The sequence below is a fragment of the Mesoplodon bidens genome, assembly GCF_964165515.1.
Source record: "Mesoplodon bidens genome assembly, chromosome: 4".
NCBI lineage: Eukaryota > Metazoa > Chordata > Mammalia > Artiodactyla > Ziphiidae > Mesoplodon > Mesoplodon bidens.
In genome coordinates, this window is record NC_138160.1 from 31,591,811 (window position 1) to 31,610,865 (window position 19,055).

The 19,055-nt window shown below is 36.7% G+C and overlaps 1 protein-coding gene across 1 annotated transcript in view; it reads right to left on the reverse strand.

Moving 5' to 3' along the window:
• NUP155 (nucleoporin 155) overlaps positions 1-18,770 on the reverse strand; it is a 64,158-nt gene extending 45,388 nt beyond the window's left edge. The window contains exons 1-7 of the mRNA XM_081233543.1: positions 18,468-18,770; positions 15,737-15,874; positions 13,802-13,898; positions 11,070-11,140; positions 3,849-3,941; positions 2,693-2,859; positions 532-637 (exon numbers count right to left, since the gene is read on the reverse strand). Of these exons, the coding sequence (XP_081089669.1) occupies positions 532-637; positions 2,693-2,859; positions 3,849-3,941; positions 11,070-11,140; positions 13,802-13,898; positions 15,737-15,874; positions 18,468-18,624 (829 nt within the window). The 5' untranslated portion in view covers positions 18,625-18,770. The remainder of the gene's footprint in view (positions 1-531; positions 638-2,692; positions 2,860-3,848; positions 3,942-11,069; positions 11,141-13,801; positions 13,899-15,736; positions 15,875-18,467) is intronic.
• Positions 18,771-19,055: the final 285 nt, after the last annotated feature.

A 19,055-nucleotide genomic window follows, 5' to 3' on the forward strand; every position in this document is an offset into this window, starting at 1 on the left:
TATATGCTAGAAACACAAAATAATTATACCTGGTCCATTCCTTCAAGAAACTTCCAGTTTAGTTTAATAATTCATTGTGTAAAAGAAAATAATTAAAAAATTCAGTCATATTAACATTTTTAGATATATTTATCTTACTTTACTGAAGCATTTTAAAATTACTTCACCTGCCTAAATCTCTCAATTAAAAACTCAGATATATTCATTTTATGCTGGGAATTTCTTTCAGACCAGGCAAAACATGTATTAAATGTCTGAAGGTCTAACTCTCTCACAAACACAGACATGGGTGGTTTAAGTATATATAGCTATTGTAGACACATGTTCTCTGGTGCTACATTTATAGGAACTTGGGAATGAAACTCATGCTGTGTGTTTTATCATCCCTTCTCCCTTTAAAAGATGATATGAATATATAACAAATAATGTTTAGTAGGAAACTGTTTCAATTAAGAATGAGAATTTCTGAAGAAAATGTTAGGTCAGTGATTTGTTAAAATTTTTTGTTTGCCAAATTTGTTTTCTACTCACCATCTTCTGAGAATGTGAACTGTAGTAATGAAGGAACAAGGAAAGAAAGTGTACTCTTTGAGTGGTTTATTTTCCTACACCTCTGGCTAAACCAGCCTGCTTCTGCCTTAAAAGAAAAAATTGAAAAACATAAGACTTGTAAATGTAGGTACCTCCATCATAGCAACTATTATATACTCATGTTTATAAAGATTCTCAGATCTTAGTAAAATACCAATAATTGTAAAGTAAGACATACTACTCAAAAATAAGTACTGAGAAGTACTGAGTTCAGTCCTGTAATTAAAAATAGAAAATGTATTTAACGAAAATCAAATAAATCACTGCTCTCAGTGAAATCAGCTATGTCTATTCCAGCAACCTCAGTAATGCTATGTTAGTGAACTCATTTTAATTATCTTAAAAACTCCTATTTGGGGCCTCCCTGGTGGCGCAGTGGTTGAGAGTCCGCCTGCCGGTGCAGGGGATACGGGTTCGTGCCCCGGTCTGGGAGGATCCCATATGCCGCGGAGCGGCTGGGCCCGTGAGCCATGGCCTCTGGGCCTGCGCGTCCGGAGCCTGTGCTCCGCAACGGGAGAGGCCACAACAGTGAGAGGCCCACATACCGCAAAAAGAAAAAAACAAACAAAAAAAACACTCCTATTTGAAAGCAGTAAGGGAAATAATAAGCATAGTTTATAAGTGTCAAAAGTACACAGGACAGAGGTATTTTTATCTCTTCCCACTACTGCTAAAAGGAAATTTAAAAAATAGTAGCCACCACCATCATAATCTACAGTCTGCCCCTCAATGATCGAGTTTTGCCATACTAAAATCTACAACAAAATCTTTTTTTTGTAGTTAACAAAACCAAGAGAAATTGGGTAAGGAAGGGATACAATATAACATAAAAAAGCTAACCTCAGTTCTAATCCTATCTCTGCCACTAATTAGCTGTGTGCCTATGAGAATACTTCTCTTACCAGTTTCCTACTGTTTACCTTATGATAAAGGCAACAGTACAGTAGGGGGAAAAAATAATGGAGCAAAGGATACAAAGACATTTCAGAGTAAACACAAGTGACCAATAAATACATGAAAAGATGCTCAACCCAACCAGTAATAAAAAACAATTGTCTTCTATCTGACTGGTCAAAATTAGTAAGTTATAAAATACCAGGGTTAGTGAGAGTGAGGAGGGAGAGGAAAGGGATACAATCACAGATGCCTGCTAAGAGTCTAAAACTCTTAAGAGGGCAAAATGAAAATAGAAAATTCAGTTTTAAATACACATATACTATAATACAACTATTAGAATTCTAAGTCTCCACACTAGAAAACTTCTACACGTGTGCACAAGGAGGCTTGCAAAAGAACACTTATCACACCATCATTTCTGAAAGGTATAATAAAAACCTAGAAGTCTATCAAGAAAGGAATTGTTCAATCATGTATCAATACATCCATTTTATGGACGATCATGCAGCAATCACAAAACATAACACATATCTATCTACCAGATACTGACAAGGAAAGACTTTCAAGGCACAGTTAAATGAAAAAAGCCAATTATGGGAATTCCCTGGTGGTCCATTGGTTAGGGCTTGCCACTTTCACTGCCTTGGCCCAGTTTCAATCCCTGGTCGGGGAACTAAGATCCCGCAAGCCACATGGCGTGGGGAAGAAACAAAAAAAAAAAAGGCAGACAAAAGAAAAAAAAGCCAATATGAAACAAAACTTAAGCAATAATACAAGTAAAAACATACATACACAGAAGTATACTATGTATTAATATACGTGTATACACACAAATAAATACATATGTATTACCTATAGATATTTAAAACAGTTATAGGTATTTAGAAATGTATGCATCATATTCTACAAGGACATATACAGAACTGATAATGGCTGTTATCTTTGCGGGGAGGATGGGGTTTTACAGGTATGGTGTAGTCATGAAGGACTACAGCTTTAACTGCATGTTTGACTACTTACCATAAGAATATATTAACATGCTATATAAGTAGAAGATAAAGAGTAAAGCGTATCAGAAACTAACACAACACTGTAAATCAACTATCCTCCAATAAAAAAATTAATTAAAAAAAGACAAAAGCTTAGCTATTCTTACTCCATCAAGAGGGAGGAAAATGAAAATGTTTACAAATGCCAGACTTACTTGGTATGCTACTTCATATAAACAGCCATCCTTTCCAGCCAAGAAAATTCTGCCATTATCAGTGGAAGTTATTGTTAAAAGGTAAGTATTATCAGTAGGAAGAGAATACAAAGGATCTGGAAGTAACTGCATTCCACCACACATACTGTCATTGAGAACTCCAGAACCTATTTTTTTTAAAAGAAAGAATATAGGAATCACTTTAAGAGCTTTTTAAAAGTTTTAAAACAATCACTGTATTATCTTCAGAATTGATATTCTTATTGAATTCATGATATGCTCAAAAATTTCAAAATAATGTATGTATAACATACATTTCAAAATTACTATAAAAACTCTGATATGAACAGTTTTATAATTCATGTTAAATAGAACCTACAGTATGTATATATAACACATGTAAAATATATAGCACATATATATATATATAACATAGTAAAACATCAAACAAAAAAACTAACCAGAAGTATTAAATTTTGGAAAAAAGCCTAGGGATACGGTAGTAATAATCATTAATTTTTTCTTTTTTCCTCCCACCCCACCCCAATAATCATCAATTTGAGGCTCTGAAATTCAACATTATTTTACCTAAAACACTGGCAGAATGCAAAAGAAACCACTGAATGTGCATGTAATAAATTAATTGATGGCTTCTTACTTTAAGGGAAAGAATAATATATATTTCAATGTTCCATATGTTAAAATGGCCATTCAAAAAATTAAAAATAAAGAAATTGAAGGCATTTAAAAAATATTACTGGGGCAACTATTTCTTTTCTACTACCTTTCCTTTATATTGGACATTTAAGGAATGTACACTGATATGGTAAATAAATCCAAAATAATTTCTGGTGGAGTTATTAACCTGAAAGATACCATACCTACAGGGAAACATTTTCCTATGAGCAAATAGCCCAGAAAGTTAACTTAGTGAAAAAGATTAGTTTTCAATTATTATATTAAATTGGGCAACATATTTTTATTTTAAAAAACACAACATGTGGGGACTTCCCTGGTGGTCCAGTGGTTAAGACTCCGCACTTCCACTGCAGGGGGTGCGGGTTCCATCCCTGGTCGGGGAAGTTCCACATGCTATGCAGGATGTGGCCAAAAAAACAAACCCGCAAACCCCCACAACACATGCGGGTTGCTATACCTGTTTGCAAATTAGTATAACTGAGTCCAAGAATCACTATATCCACAGGGGTTGCCAAAACCAGAAGATGTCGTACGTGAGGTTGAAAGATGCCTAAGATAAAGTAAACATGAGTTAGGCACTATTTTCTGGAAAACACTCATCATTTAAGTATTAACAGAATATGGTTACCTTTAATGTGAGCTATGGGTTAACCAGCATATGAAAAGTGTGAAGCTAATTAAGTTAATGTTGATGTTAAAACATTACCACTTTTGATCATTTAAATAAGTAGATATTAGTAAAAAACCAACCAAACAAACAAAAAACCCAAATCTTAGACACAAACACTTCAGTATTTAATGACATTTAAAATCAGTGTTACAACAATCATAGTAGAGGACTTTAACACCCCACTTTCACCAATGGACAGATCCAAAAAAGAAAATAAATAAGGAAACACAAGCTTTAAATGATACATTAAACAAGATGGACTTAATTGATATTTATAGGACATTCCATCCAAAAACAACGGCATACACTTTCTTCTCAAGTGCTCATGGAACATTCTCCAAGAGAGATCATATCTTGGGTCAGAAATCAAGCCTTGTTAAATTTAAGAAAATCGAAATTGTATCAAGTATCTTTTCCGACCACAATGGTATGAGACTAGATATCAATTACAGGAAAAAAAAACTGGAAAAAATACAAACACATGGAGGCTAAACAATACACTACTTAATAAACATGAAATCACTGAAGAAATCAAAGAGGAAATCAAAAAATACCTAGAAACAAATGACAATGAAAACAGGACAACCCAAAACCTATGCGATACAGCAAAAGAAGTTCTAAGAGGGAAGTTTATAGCAATACAATCCTATCTTAAGAAACAAGAAACAACTTAAATAAACAACCTAGTCTTATACCGAAAACAATGAGAGAAAGAAGAACAAAAAACCCCCAAAGTTAGCAGAAGGAAAAAAATCATAAAGATCAGATCAGAAATAAATGAAAAAGAAATGAACAAAACAATATCAAAGATCAATAAAACTAAAAGCTGCTTCTTTGAGAAGATAAACAAAATTGATAAACCATTATCCAGACTCATCAAGAAAAAAAGGCAGAAGATTCAAATCAATAGAATTAGAAATGAAAAAGGAGAAGTAAAACCTGACACTGCAGAAATACACAGGATCATGAAAGATCACTACAAGCAACTATATGCCAATAAAGTGGACAACCTGGAAGAAATGGACAAATTCTTAGAAAAGCACAACCTTCCGAGACTGGTCCAGGAAAAAACAGAAAATATAAACAGACCAATCACAAGCACTGAAATTGAGACTGTGACTAAAAATCTTCCAGCAAACAAAAGCCCAGGCCCAGATGTCTTCACAGGGGAATTCTATCAAACATTTAGAGAAGAGCTAACACCTATCCTTCTCAAACTCTTCCAAAATGTAACAGGAAGAAACACTCCCGAACTCATTCTACAAGGCCACCATCACCCTGATACTAAAACCAGACAAAGATGTCACAAAAAAAGAAACCTACAGGCCAATATCTCTGATGAACATAGATGCAAAAATCCTCAACAAAGTACTAGCAAACAGAATCCAACAGCACATTAAAAGGATCATACACCATAATCAAGTGGGGTTTATCCCAAGAATGCAAGGATTCTTCAATATACGCAAATCAATCAGTGTGATAAACCATATTAACAAATTGAAGGAGAAAAACCATATGATCATCTCAATAGATGCACAAAAAGCTTTCGACAAAATTCAACACCCAATTATGATTAAAAACTCTCCAGGGCTTCCGTGGTGGCGCAGTGGTTGAGAGTCCGCCTGCTGATGCAGGGGACACGGGTTTGTGCCCCGGTCCAGGAAGACCCCACATGCCACGGAGCGGCTGGGTCCATGAGCCATGGCTGCTGAGCCTGCGCGCCCGGAGCCTGTGCTCCACAATGGGAGAGGCCACAACAGTGAGAGGCCCGCGTAACGCAAAAAACAAAAAACAAAAAACAACTCTCCAGAAAGTGGGCACAGAGGGAACTTACCTCAACATAATAAAGGCCATATATGACAAACCCATAGCCAACATCATTCTAAATGGTAAAAAAATGAAACCATTTCCTCTAAGACCAGGAACAAGACAAGGCTGTCCAATCTCACCACTACTATTCAACATAATTTGGGAATTTTTAGCCACAGCAATCAGAGAAGAAAGAGAAATAAAAGGAATCCAAGTCAGAAAAGAAAAAGTAAAGCTGTCACTGTTTGCAGATGACATGATACTATACACAGAGAATCCTAAAAATGCTACCAGAAAACTACTAGAGCTAATCAATGAATTTGGTAAAGTAGCAGGATACAAAAGTAATGCATAGAAAACTCTTGCATTCCTATACACTAATAATGAAAAATCTGAAAGAGAAATTACGGAAACACTCCTATTTACCATTGCAAAAAAAAGAATAAAATACCTAGGAATAAACCTACCTAAGGAGACAAAAGACCTGTATGCAGAAAACTATAAGACACTGATGAAAGAAATTAAAGATTAAACAAAAGATGGAGAGATATACCATGTTCTTGGATTGGAAGAATCAACGTTGTGAAAATGACTATACTACACAAAGCAATCTACAGATCCAATGCAATCCCTATCAAACTACCAATGGCATTTTTCACAGAACTAGAACAAAAAATTTCACAATTTGTATGGAAACACAAAAGACCCTGCATAGCCAAAGCAATCTTGAGAAAGAAAAACAGAGCTGGAGGAATCAGGCTCTTGGACTTCAGACTACACTACAAAGCTACAGTAATCAAGACAGTATGGTACTGGCACAAAAACAGAAATAAAGATCAGTGGAACAGGATAGAAAGCCCAGAGATAAACCCATGCACCTATGGTCACCTTATCGTTGATAAAGGAAGTAAGAATATACAATGGAGAAAAGACAGCCTCTTCAGTAAGTGGTGCTGGGAAAACTGGACAGCTACGTGTAAAAGGATGAAATTAGAACACTCCCTAACACCATACACAAAAATAAACTCCAAATGGATTAAAGATCTAAATGTAAGGCCAGACACTGTCAAACTCTTAGAGGAAAACCTAGGCAGAACACTCTATGACATAAATCACAGCAAGATCCTTTTGACCCACCTCCTAGAGAAATGGAAATAAAGACAAAGATAAACAAATGGGACCTAATGAAACTTGAAAGCTTTTGCACAGCAAAGGAAACCATAAACAGGACGAAAACACAACCCTCAGAATGGGAGAAAATATTTGCAAATGAAGAAACTGACAGAGGATTAATCTCCAAAATTTATAAGCAGCTCATGCAGCTCAATATCAAAAAAACAAACAACCCAATCCAAAAATGGGCAGAAGACCTAAACAGACATTTCTCCAAAGAAGATATACAGATTGCCAACAAACACATGAAAGGATGCTCAACATCACTAATCATTAGAGAAATGCAAATCCAAACTATAATGAGGTATCACCTCACACTGGTCATTAAAAAATCTACAAACAATAAATGCTGGACAGGGTGTGGAGAAAAGGGAACCCTCTTGCACTGTTGGTGGGAATGTAAATTGATACAGCCACTAGGGAGAACAGTATGGAGGTTCCTTAAAAAACTAAAAATAGAACTACCATACGACCCAGCAATCCCACTACTGGACCATAATCCAAAAAGAGAAAACCGTAACTCAAAAAGAATCATGGACAACAATGTTCATTGCAGCTCTATTTACAATAGCCAGGACATGGAAGCAACCTAGGTGTCCATCAGCCGATGAATGGATAAAGAAGATGTGGCACATATATACAATGGAATATTACTCAGTCATAAAAAGAAACGAAATTAGTTATTTGTAGTGAGGTGGATGGACCTAGAGACTATCATACAGAGTGAAGTCAGAAAGAGAAAAACAAATACCGTATGCTAACACATATATATGGAATCTAAAAAAAAAAAGGTCATGAAGAACCTCGGGGCAGGACGGGAATAAAGATGCAGACCTACTAGAGAATGGACTTGAGGACACGGGGAGGGGGAAGGGTAAACTGGGACAGAGTGAGAGGGTGGCGTGGACATATATACACTACCAAATGTAAAACAGATAGCTAGTGGGAAGCAGCCGCATAACACAGGGAGATCAGCTCAGTGCTTTGTGACCACCTAGAGGGGTGGGATAGGGAGGGTGTGAGGGAGGGAGACACAAGAGGGAAGAGATATGGGAACATATGTATATGTATAGCCAATTCACTTTGTTATAAAGCAGAAACTAACACACCATTGTAAAGCAATTAGACTCCAATGAAGATGTTAAAAGAAAAAATGGGTAGGCAAATGTAACATAGATAACTAGTGGGAAGCAGCTGCATCGCACAGAGAGATCAGCTTGGTGCTTTGTGACCACCTAGAGGGGTGGGATAGGGAGGGTGGGAGGGAGACACAAGAGGGAGGGGATACGGGGATATACGTATACATATAGGTGATTCACTTTGTTATACAGCAGAAACTGACACAACACCATAAAGCAATTATACTCCAATAAAGATGTTAAAGAAAAAAAAAAGAAGATATGGCACATGTATACAATGGAATATTACTCAGCCATAAACAGAAACGTAACTGAGTTATTTGTAGTGAGGTGGATGGACTTAGAGACTGTCATACAGAGTGAAGGAAGTCAGAAAGAGAAAAACAAATACCGTATACTAACACATATATACGGAATCTTAAAAAAAAATGGTTCTGAGGAAACTAGGGGCAGGACAAGAACAAAGATGTAGACGTAGAGAATGGACTTGAGGACATGGTGAGGGGGAAGGGTAAGCTGGGACGAAGTGAGAGAGTGGCATGGACATATATACACTACCAAACGTAAAATAGATAGCTAGTGGGAAGCAGCCGCATAGCACAGGGAGATTAGCTCGGTGCTCTGTGACTACCTAGAGGGGTGGTCTAGGGAGGGTGGGAGGGAGACGCAAGAGGCGGGAGATATAGGGATATACGTATATGCATAGCTGATTCACTTTGTTATAAAGCAGAAACTAACACACCATTGTAAAGCAATTATACTCCAATAAAGATTTTTAAAAAAATAAAGAAAAATAAAATCAGTGTTACATTACAAAACAGTTTAGGTTTACTACAATATAAAAATTTCTATTTGTATACTCACGTTCATAGCATTATTCACAATACCCAAATGGTGGAAACAACTCAAGCGACCATCAACAGATAAATGGATAAACCAAATGTGGTATGTATATACATGGAATATTACTAGAACTTAAAAAAAAAGGAAATTCTGACATATCCTACAATAGTGATGAACCTTGAGGACATCATACTAGGTGAAACAAGGCAGTCACAAAAAGATAATACTTTATAATTCCACTTATATGAAGTTCCTGGAATAGTCAAATTCATAGACACAGAAATGAGTTTATAGATCAAATGAGTTTATGTACCAAAGCTGGAAAATGTACAGTTTTGGAGAGGGCATTAAACCAAGAACAAAGTTTTTAAATGTTAATTCACTCTAAGGTATCATTTAACTTTAAAGAGTATGGAGTGGTATGAGATGTTATGTGTAATTATGACTCTCTTCATGTTATAACATCCAAAAATAGTGTCACTGATAAGAATAAAAGGAAATATATCTTATCTTATGATAATGGACATCTCTTTATATGTATACATTTGGGTGTTAAATGTCAGAAAATTCAACAAAGCTCCTATTATCACTTGGTTTTACTTTCACTGATGAATACCAAGGGGCACAAAGGCCACAATTTTTTGTTTCAAGGTTCAAGTCAATAAAGCTGAAGGCGCAGACCTTCTACTTAATGACCTCAAAATATACCTGATATTTCAGGATTTGATTTTAAAAAGCTTGAGCTTTATGAAAACTTATCAAAGATAACACCTTTGCACGGGCTTCCCTGGTGGCGCAGTGGTTGAGAGTCTGCCTGCTGGTGCAGGGGACACGGGTTCGTGCCCCGGTCCGGGAAGATCCCACATGCCGCGGAGCGGCTGGGCCCGTGAGCCATGGCCGCTGAGCCTGTGCGTCCGGAGCCTGTGCTCCACAGCGGGAGAGGCCACAACAGTGAGAGGCCCGTGTACCGCAAAACAAAATAAAACAAAACAAAACAAAACACCTTTGCTGCCAAATCAAAGACTATGCCATTTCAATTCTGTACTGAAATTTACATTTGAATACAACAAAATTTTACTATTTGTTTCAGACGGACAATCAATATTTATTATGATAGAGAGCATGAACAGGTGTTGACATGTATATGAATAAACTTTTAAATTAAGGAACAAGATAGAGAAACATACAACTGGGTAAAGACTGCTTTAAAATTCTATGTAAAGGAAATACATTTCCAATGCAATCACATAGAAACAGTGTATAAAACTGCATGTTGGGGCTTCCCTGGTGGAGCAGTGGTTGCGAGTTCGCCTGCCGATGCAGGGGACACAGTTCGTGCCCCGGTCCGGGAAGATCCCACATGCCGCGGAGCGGCTGGGCCCGTGAGCCATGGCCGCTGAGCCTGCGCGTCCGGAGCCTGTGCACTGCATGTTTATATTTATGTGAATTAGTATAATTTCAAAATGGCTGTGACCTTCAAAATTCCTATTTAGGCCTTGTAAACACGTAAATTTCATCTATTATTTCCTCTTGTAGGAAGTTGCATTCAAGGGATGTATATTAAATTTAAATCAATCAATTCTGCTTATCAGTGGCTATGATAAAAGATCTAGTGTACTGAAGTTGAAATTGTAAGTTAAACAATGCTCGTGACTTCTCTTAGGATTTATTCTGAACTCTGTTCTCACTTCCATGGGCTATCAGGACTAAAAATATAGAGACAAAAATGGTTTTAACATTAAATTCAGTAATTAGTGAAAAATGTATAATGCAAAAAACTTTAGGTAAATCAAGAAAAACTAACAAAAAGCAAGATAAAATTCAAGAATTATAGTTTAACAATTTTAAAGGCAGACTCATTTATACCATAAGGTGAGTAAATTGTTAAATATTCCTAATCACTTTTTATATTTCTAATTAAAAGTAATTTAGAACAAAACTTCAATAGGAAATTTAATTACTTAAAATATGATATCATTTAGTCCTAAAACATTTGGAATCTTATGTACAAACATAATTTAATCTTTATATTTTTATTTCTTACCAGCTTTTGGTTTCACAAGCCCCACAGCAAGAATAGTCTCATTAAGTCCATCAAAATAGGCAAGGTCTCCTCTGTCAACAGTTGAAGAAAAACATGTTATACATGTAAAGGAAAAAGTTTTATAATGTTCTTCAAGACTATGGAATATAATGAACCAGCAAACAAAACTGTTTTAGTTCCAAGACTCAGGCACACAGGCCTACCTAAGGCTAAGCATAAACCAGGAAAAAGGGGAATGCTGGTCCCCATTCCAAACATCCCCCCACCAGGTTGCAAGTCTCAATAACAACAATCTACTGCTGCGGCAGGGGCAACAGGACCCTCTCAGAACAGGCTCACAGGGAGAGCCTATTGCTGGGGGAGAAATAGGAACACTGAGAAAAAATCCAGCAACCCAATCTGTATGCCAAGTGCAAAATAATTCTAAAGGAATTTGAAACCTCTGGTCCACTGAAGGTAACCACTGCAACAATAAAACCACTCGGCTTAACTCCGGACTTGGAAAAAGTCAACTCCCTCACAGTAAAGGCCTACCTGCTAGGCTCCAGCAAAGGAAGAGACGTGCCCATTTCTAAGGATAAAGGGTATTTATTGCAGTATTCACTGTTCTATACATGGTGTCTGGTTTTGAGTAACAAAACATGAGCAAAAAAGCAAGCAAAAAAAAGCCCCAGTGTCAAGAAACAAAGCAATCAACAGAACCAGAGTCAGATGTCTGAACTATCAGACAGGAAATTTAAAATAAATATAATCAATATAGTATAGGCTCTAATAAAAAAGATGAGCAATATGTATAAACAGGTAAGGAATTTCAGCAGAGCAATGAAAATAATTAGAAATAAGCCAGTGAAAATATTAGAAATAAAAAGCACAGCACAAAGAATGTCTTATATGGACTTTTCAGTAGACTTGAGGAAAGAATCAGTAAACATGAAGTTAAAGGTCAATAGAAATTGTCCAAATTGAAATAAAAAGAGAAAAAGGAGTGGAGCATCCAAACAGAGCATCCAAAATTTGTTGGAAAACATCAAGCAATCTAACAAAAGTATAACAAATCTCAGAAGAGAAAGGAAGAGAACAGGAAAGAACAAATACTTTAGTAAGACAATGGTTGAAAAATTTTCAAAAATAACAAAGACTTCAAATCTAGATCCAATAAACTCAGAGAACAGCAAGCAGGATAAATACCAAGAAAAAAAAAATGATCCAGACTTTGAGGAAAACTTCTGGTTGTTCTGCAAAGGGCCACACAAGTGGACAGAAAACACCTACATGGCAACCTACGTGGGGCCAGGTTTCCCCATTTTCCCAATGCTGTGGAATTACACAGGCTCCTTCAACAACTGACACAGCCCCCAGAACTAAGAACAATATTGGGAGAGCTGGGGATTAGAGAACAGTGAATTGAACAACATTACGTTTCTATCATCCAGATGGAATTGGGATTTATAATAGAAAGCTATCGGAATAACTGAAATTAAGGCTAAGGTTTTTACAGAATTGAATTTAGGAAGTAAAGATTTATATCCAGTACCTGTGCCTTGATTTTTTTCAATAAACACAATGTTCAAATAATTTTTCTTTAAATGAGTTTAGTTTGAACACACAATAAGGTTGAACCACACTTTCCATGTGGGCAGGGACTATGTTTATTCAGTACTGTTCAAGCACAAAAAGTGTCTGATACATGATAAGCTCAATGTGGTTGTTAAATGAATAAGTTAGAAGTCAATGGAAATATAAAAATTTCATTGAAGTGAAAACGCTTTTCAATGAAATTATTCTCACATTTATCCATTTTGTAATTTTCTTGCATTAGGTTTTCTTGAAGAGATCAATGCCTAAATGAACAGGTTCTATTCCTTAGTATAAAAATGAATATGTTATGTGTAATATAACAAACTGGGGCAACGTTCATGATACTTGAAGAACAATCACAACCTTATATCACTATTATTATGACTATATACCATTTCAACAATAAAAATAGCTAGGAAAATTTCTAATTAAAAAGAAAGCAGCAAACAAAAATGGTTTAAGCTACAAGTTCTCATATAGTGTCAATTTTGATTCAATGACACTGTATGTTTCTAACAAGTATGTTAATTACTCAGGAGCAAGAGTAGCATCTTAATATGGATCTTCCTCTGGTTATCTCACCCCTCACCTAAAGATAATATGATGGAGAACTGGAAGGTAAAATTTTTCTCCAAATAGCCAAGAGTAAGTTCATCAGATCAATAAACTTTATTTAAGCAAGAATGCCTTGGGCCTTCACTCAGACTCTTTTATACAAATTTAATTTACACAAGGTCAAGCCCACAGAATAACAACAAAACTGTTAAGATACTTCAGTAAACATCCTCCCACTCCATGATATGCAGGGAAAACAGAGGTCTTTAAAAATCTCAAACCGTCCCTCAAAGAATTACTGATAGACTATCATTATTATAGGAGTTTGGGAAATAAGACTGTTGCTACTCAGAGTGGTACCCAGATCCCCAGCATCACCTGGGAGCTTGTTACAAATGCAGACTCCTGAGCCTTAATGACTAAAACATAATCCACATTTTAACCCCATCCCCAGGTTGGTATGTATACTGAGAAGCACTGACCCGGATGTTAGAAGAATGAAAGATAAACCAGGCAGCTTTTAATGAGTAGAATACCAGTTGTAATAAAGATAATTTAAATTCTAATCATGCTAAAGCAAACCAGTCATAAATACATACCCATCTTCGTAGTTCCACATGAATATGTCACTGTCGATTGTGAGCCAAGCTCTACTGATAGGAGGGAACACGCCCATCATGCAGTTACACTGCATATCTGAGGTGGTATGGATGTAAGGTAGAAAGATTTCAATCTCATGTTTCTTAAACTTGTTTCAAAAGATTTTGATTTAAAATGTATGATTAAAATATCATGACTTATTCACTCTTCAATCAAAAGAGCAAATGAAATATCTTTATTTCCAATGAGTTTAATGAAAGCCATAGTGTATGACAAAAATATTTATTATAATTTCTAAATAAAGCTATCTGACCATTTAAAATGTACTCTAAATAACAAATGTAATGTTTTTGCCATTACTAACAAAAAAATATTGATTCTGAGTAATACCATTGGACTTTAACAGTATAAACTGTTTCACTGGACCAGTTTTTCCAATGGTATAAAAGAGTGATTAAAAAAAAACAAAAAAACCCAAAAAACAGGGACTTCTCTGGTGGTGCAGTGATTGAGAATCCGCCTGCCAATGCAGGGGACACGGGTTCGATCCCTGGTCCAGGAAGATCCCACATGCCGCGGAGCAACGAAGCCCGTGCGCCACAACTACCGAAGCCTGCAAGTCTAGTGCCCGTGCTCTGCAACAAGAGAAGCCCCCGCTCGCCACAAGCAGAGAAAGCCTGCACCCAGCAACAAAGACCCAACGCAGCCAAAAATAAAAATAAATAAATTTATCAAAAAACAAAAAACAAAGAAAAACAGTCGACATGCTAAAGTCACAGCCAGGTGACAATCTGCAAGCCTTCTATAAACTGAAAAATAGACAAAGAATTATTTACGTGATTATAATGAAACAATTGTGAAAACAAAATAATTTCCGAATTAAAGAAATATCCCTTGTAGATAGTATAGTATTATCAGAGAATTAAAGAATATTAAGAAACTAAGCAACGGTAGAGTACATGATAAGGTGTATTATTTATTTAATAACACTATTTTACAAAGTCTCAGAGAAACAATGAAAATATAGATTAGATTTTACTAGTTTTTCTATTTCTTTTACAAGCATTTTCTCTAATTTTTCATTTCTTTTTTTTCTAAATCACACTGTATTGAAATATGAAGCCCTTTACCCTGAACAGATTAACATACTTTTAAAAGTCAGATTACATTTTTATATAGCATCTTGATGTCTTTATTATGAGAATTACAGACTGATTTTTATAAAAGCTTCCTAGCAAAGAACTATAAATATAGTCCTTTTATAGGGTATGCCACACTTTAAGAAAAACAAATAAAATCTTATTTTTAGAGGATAAGAAAACTCCTCTAACTTCTCAGTCTATGAAGATGGCATTAGTATCAATACTTCAGTTTCTTATACCTTTAGATACAGATTCTTACTGTAATCCTTAGAAATACAATAAATTATAAACTTCAACTCTAAGACACCAGTAAGTGTAAAAACACACCAAAACTTTTTGGGGGGTATTTCTAGGAGAGAATACCTAGCAGTTTTATTTTAAACATTTTCAGAGCCACTTCCCAGTTTTAAAATGTTAACATACAGGAAAAAATAAAAACAAAAATCATGGGTCTTTGAACTGAAGAGTGGTAGTAAAAAAATTCCCTGTATAGCACTTAATTGGAAAGTAATGCCTTGCTATATATCATTCAAAAATGCAGAGTTGCTTGTAAACAATTTACTCTCCTCAATGTCCCCAAACAATTAAAATGTGACTCAATTTTCAACGTTCAATTTTACATGAAATTTTCTAGGCACATGGCAAACTACCCACATACTTAAAATGTATTTTAAATAAAACCTTATATGAACTTATACACAATGTGTTAATTAAACACAAAACTAGAATTATAATAATGAGAATACCAATTTTTAAATTTTTTAAAGAGTTAAACACAAAGTAATAGGATACGGCCAAACTGTTCAACAAGTTCAGGTGGGAGAGGAACTCTTCGAATGGAACTGATCTCTGGCAGGTTGGGTACTGACAGCAAACCAGGTCCTTGTAGAGGATAATCCATATCTGACATGCCAGAAACAGTGGAATTATCTACAAAAAATAAAATAAAATAAAGCATTTATTTAAAATAATAATGTATTGGGCATCAAATGGGCATACCGAAGTATTGCAAGCTACAAAAAAATTGTGCATCTGGTTCTAAAGGTATATGGAGAATAAAGTAGTTCTGATCTGACACAAAGGAGGCCTGAGAAATTCCAATGTTAAGATGGGGTGCAATTACTGGTTTCAACACTGAACAGAAGGTTATCTTTCACAAAGACTTTCTCCATAAGAAAAGAAATGTTTAGTTCAATAATTTATAGTGTTTTCCTATTATTTTACTAATCTGAAAAAAAATTATAAAACCGCTTTGTTATTCTCAGATAAAAACAACTGTGGACAAACAAAATACTGACTGGGGAAAATACAGCATTTCCTTTCCCACTTAAAAATTTAAAGATTAAAACAATCCATGCCTTTTCCCATTATGTATCCACCCCCCACCCTCAGACCAATATACAAATAAAGGCATACCTCAGATATGTTGTGGGTTTGGTTCCAGACCACTGCAATAAAATGAACATGCCCAGAAGCGAGTCACATAAATTTTTTGGTTTTCCGGTGCATGTAAAAGTTATGTTTACACTATACTGACGTCTAAGAGTGCAACAGCATTATGTTTAAAAAAAACAATGTACACACCTTAATTTAAAAAATATTACTAAAAAATGCTGTCACCTGACAAGGCAGGGGTGCCACCAACCTACTGTTAAAAAAAGCAGTATCTGCAAAGCGCAATAAAACAAAGCACAATAAAATGAGGTATGCCTGTAATACCACAAAAGCAATATTTTATTGGGGGGGGGAGTGGGAGAGAATCAGACTACTCTGTAAACTGCTCTCAACTGGCAACCTTCTCTTCCTCTAAAGCCCAGACACTAAGGGCAAGAGCAGGCTGGTCTATTCAGCCTGTCCTTCCTAGTCCTGAGCAAGGTGTTTTAGTTCTATTTACTATTACTATTTACTCAGGCACCTTTTCAGCCTCTCTAAAGTACAAAGATGTTGGGGGAAACTGACATATAAAACAAATTTTTAAATGTATTATGAAAAATTTTTAAATTTATACAACTAGAGAACAAATGCAATCAATCCCTATGTATTGAGTATCCAGCTTCAAAAATAACCAGTAACATGCCCAGTCATATTTCATATGTCAGTCACTATCCACTTTTTCCCTAATGTATTTTTTGAAGCAAATCCCAGACGTTCCATTTAATCTTAAAACATAATTTTAATAGAACATTACACATGTTAAACTGCAGCAGGAACACAAAGGATGGAGTTAGTAACTCTGGTGAGGATATAAACCTCACCAGAGTTATTTCTGGTTGAGAAAGTCTTCACAGAGAAAGTGGTATTTAACGGAGTCTGGAAGAATAGCTTGTCAGGCAAAGAAGAACATTCTAGAAATGATGAAGAGTACATGTAAAATGAAATCCTGAAGAGGGGGTTCTTATGGAAAACCTGTTAAATTTAGTATAACTGGAACAAGGAGGTCGAGAATAGGATGGAAGAGGGAAAGGAAATTTGGTTGAAGAGGTACATGTGTGTAAAGGTGGATAGGTTGGACTGGGGTCAGATATGATAAGACCAGACTGTATGGACTGTTTTTACACCTTGCTTTCAGAAATAAGGAGTACAAAGGGAAGAGTGCTATTCAGGATGAGAGCTGCTAATAGGCCACTCAGTTCTTTTAAGACAAGTCCACTGGTAAGTAGCTGTCAGGAGTAAATACTCTTTGCTTTGTTTCTGTCTTTTCTCTGATTATAAGTCAATTAATGACTTTTTATAAATCGTCAGAGCTGTCTTTTAGGTTTACATTGCAGATTAACCTGGTTAGATTATCTTGGTTCTTGCTTACCCCAAATCTTGTTTGTATCTTACTTACTCTTCTCCAATTTCCACCTCACAAAGGGGGTCACTTTTTTTCTAGCAACTTGTGTGATTCTATATGCCTTGAGGAGCCTGGCCTTAATTTAAAACCGATAAACAGAATATTTTACGGACACCTCTCTTTGTTGGCACAAAAATCTGCTTTACCCTCCGTGTTCACCCATCATCAGTGCTGATTTCCCTATCCCCTTCCTTCATTGCGCTGGTAGTTCTTTTTGACACCTTTAAGGACTTCATATTACATTAACTCCATACATAATAAAGCATATCTCTGAGCGAACACAGTAAATTTCCAAATTAACTTCGTATGCTCTTCAATTTTACTACAACATTAATATGAGGTATTAACAAGGATTAGAATTGGATCAGGTGAACCTTCTCATCTGGTCTTAGCGATACACACTTGGAGGCCATGAGAAGCTCATTAAGGTTGGAAACTTTGCCTCTTTCTGCTTCAAATGGGGGCTTGCTCCTCATTCCTATCCCCTGAGGTGCCTGTAACGAAGAAAGTGAGAGAAGGAAAAACATTGAAAATGGGCTCTTTCCCGCCCTTCAAAATGCAGCAAACAGCGTTCCAGATCTCAGGATATCTTCGCCGATTCACCCTGCGGATAAGGACCTATTTAGGGAGTCAGACGAGAGTCTTTTGGGTTGAGAAACAGTCACCAACTGGGCAACGATCACTCACTTGGGGCAGACACCATGAGCAGATCGGAAAGGTCCGGGTACATGCGGTCTTCTTGCAACTGACGGTCGATGAGCCGCCCCGCATTTTCCAAAACTTCCTGCAGGGCTGCGGCCGACGTGGAGGCTGGCATTACCGAGCCCAGCAAAGAAGACGGCATATCGAAAATCGGAGACAACAGCGACCGGAGAAAGTCAAAAAGCGAGGAGAAATAAGAGAAAAATCCAAGACGCTAGGTCAGCCCCAAAGCTTAGGGCGCGCGCGCCAAACAAGCGCCCCGGCGCCAGTGCATGACGCACTTCTGGTTCATGGGGCGGGGAATTTGAAGCCAGTTTTTCGGCTCTGGGAAGAGCAAGCTGTTAGAGGGGGCTGGACGTTGAGGGTGGAGCTAGTGAGCGGGAGGTGCTTCGAAGTGGGCTGGCTGGTTGTTCTGGGCGGGAGGGGGAGATCGGTGGTGGGAGTGGAGGAAGGGAGGGAAGGAGGGAGGAAGGGGAAAGGGGAGGGACTGGGGAAGGGGAGAGATGGGACGGGGTCGGCAGGGGTGGGGAGGAGGAGGGAGCGGGGTCCGGGAGGGTGGGAGCCGGTTAGTGC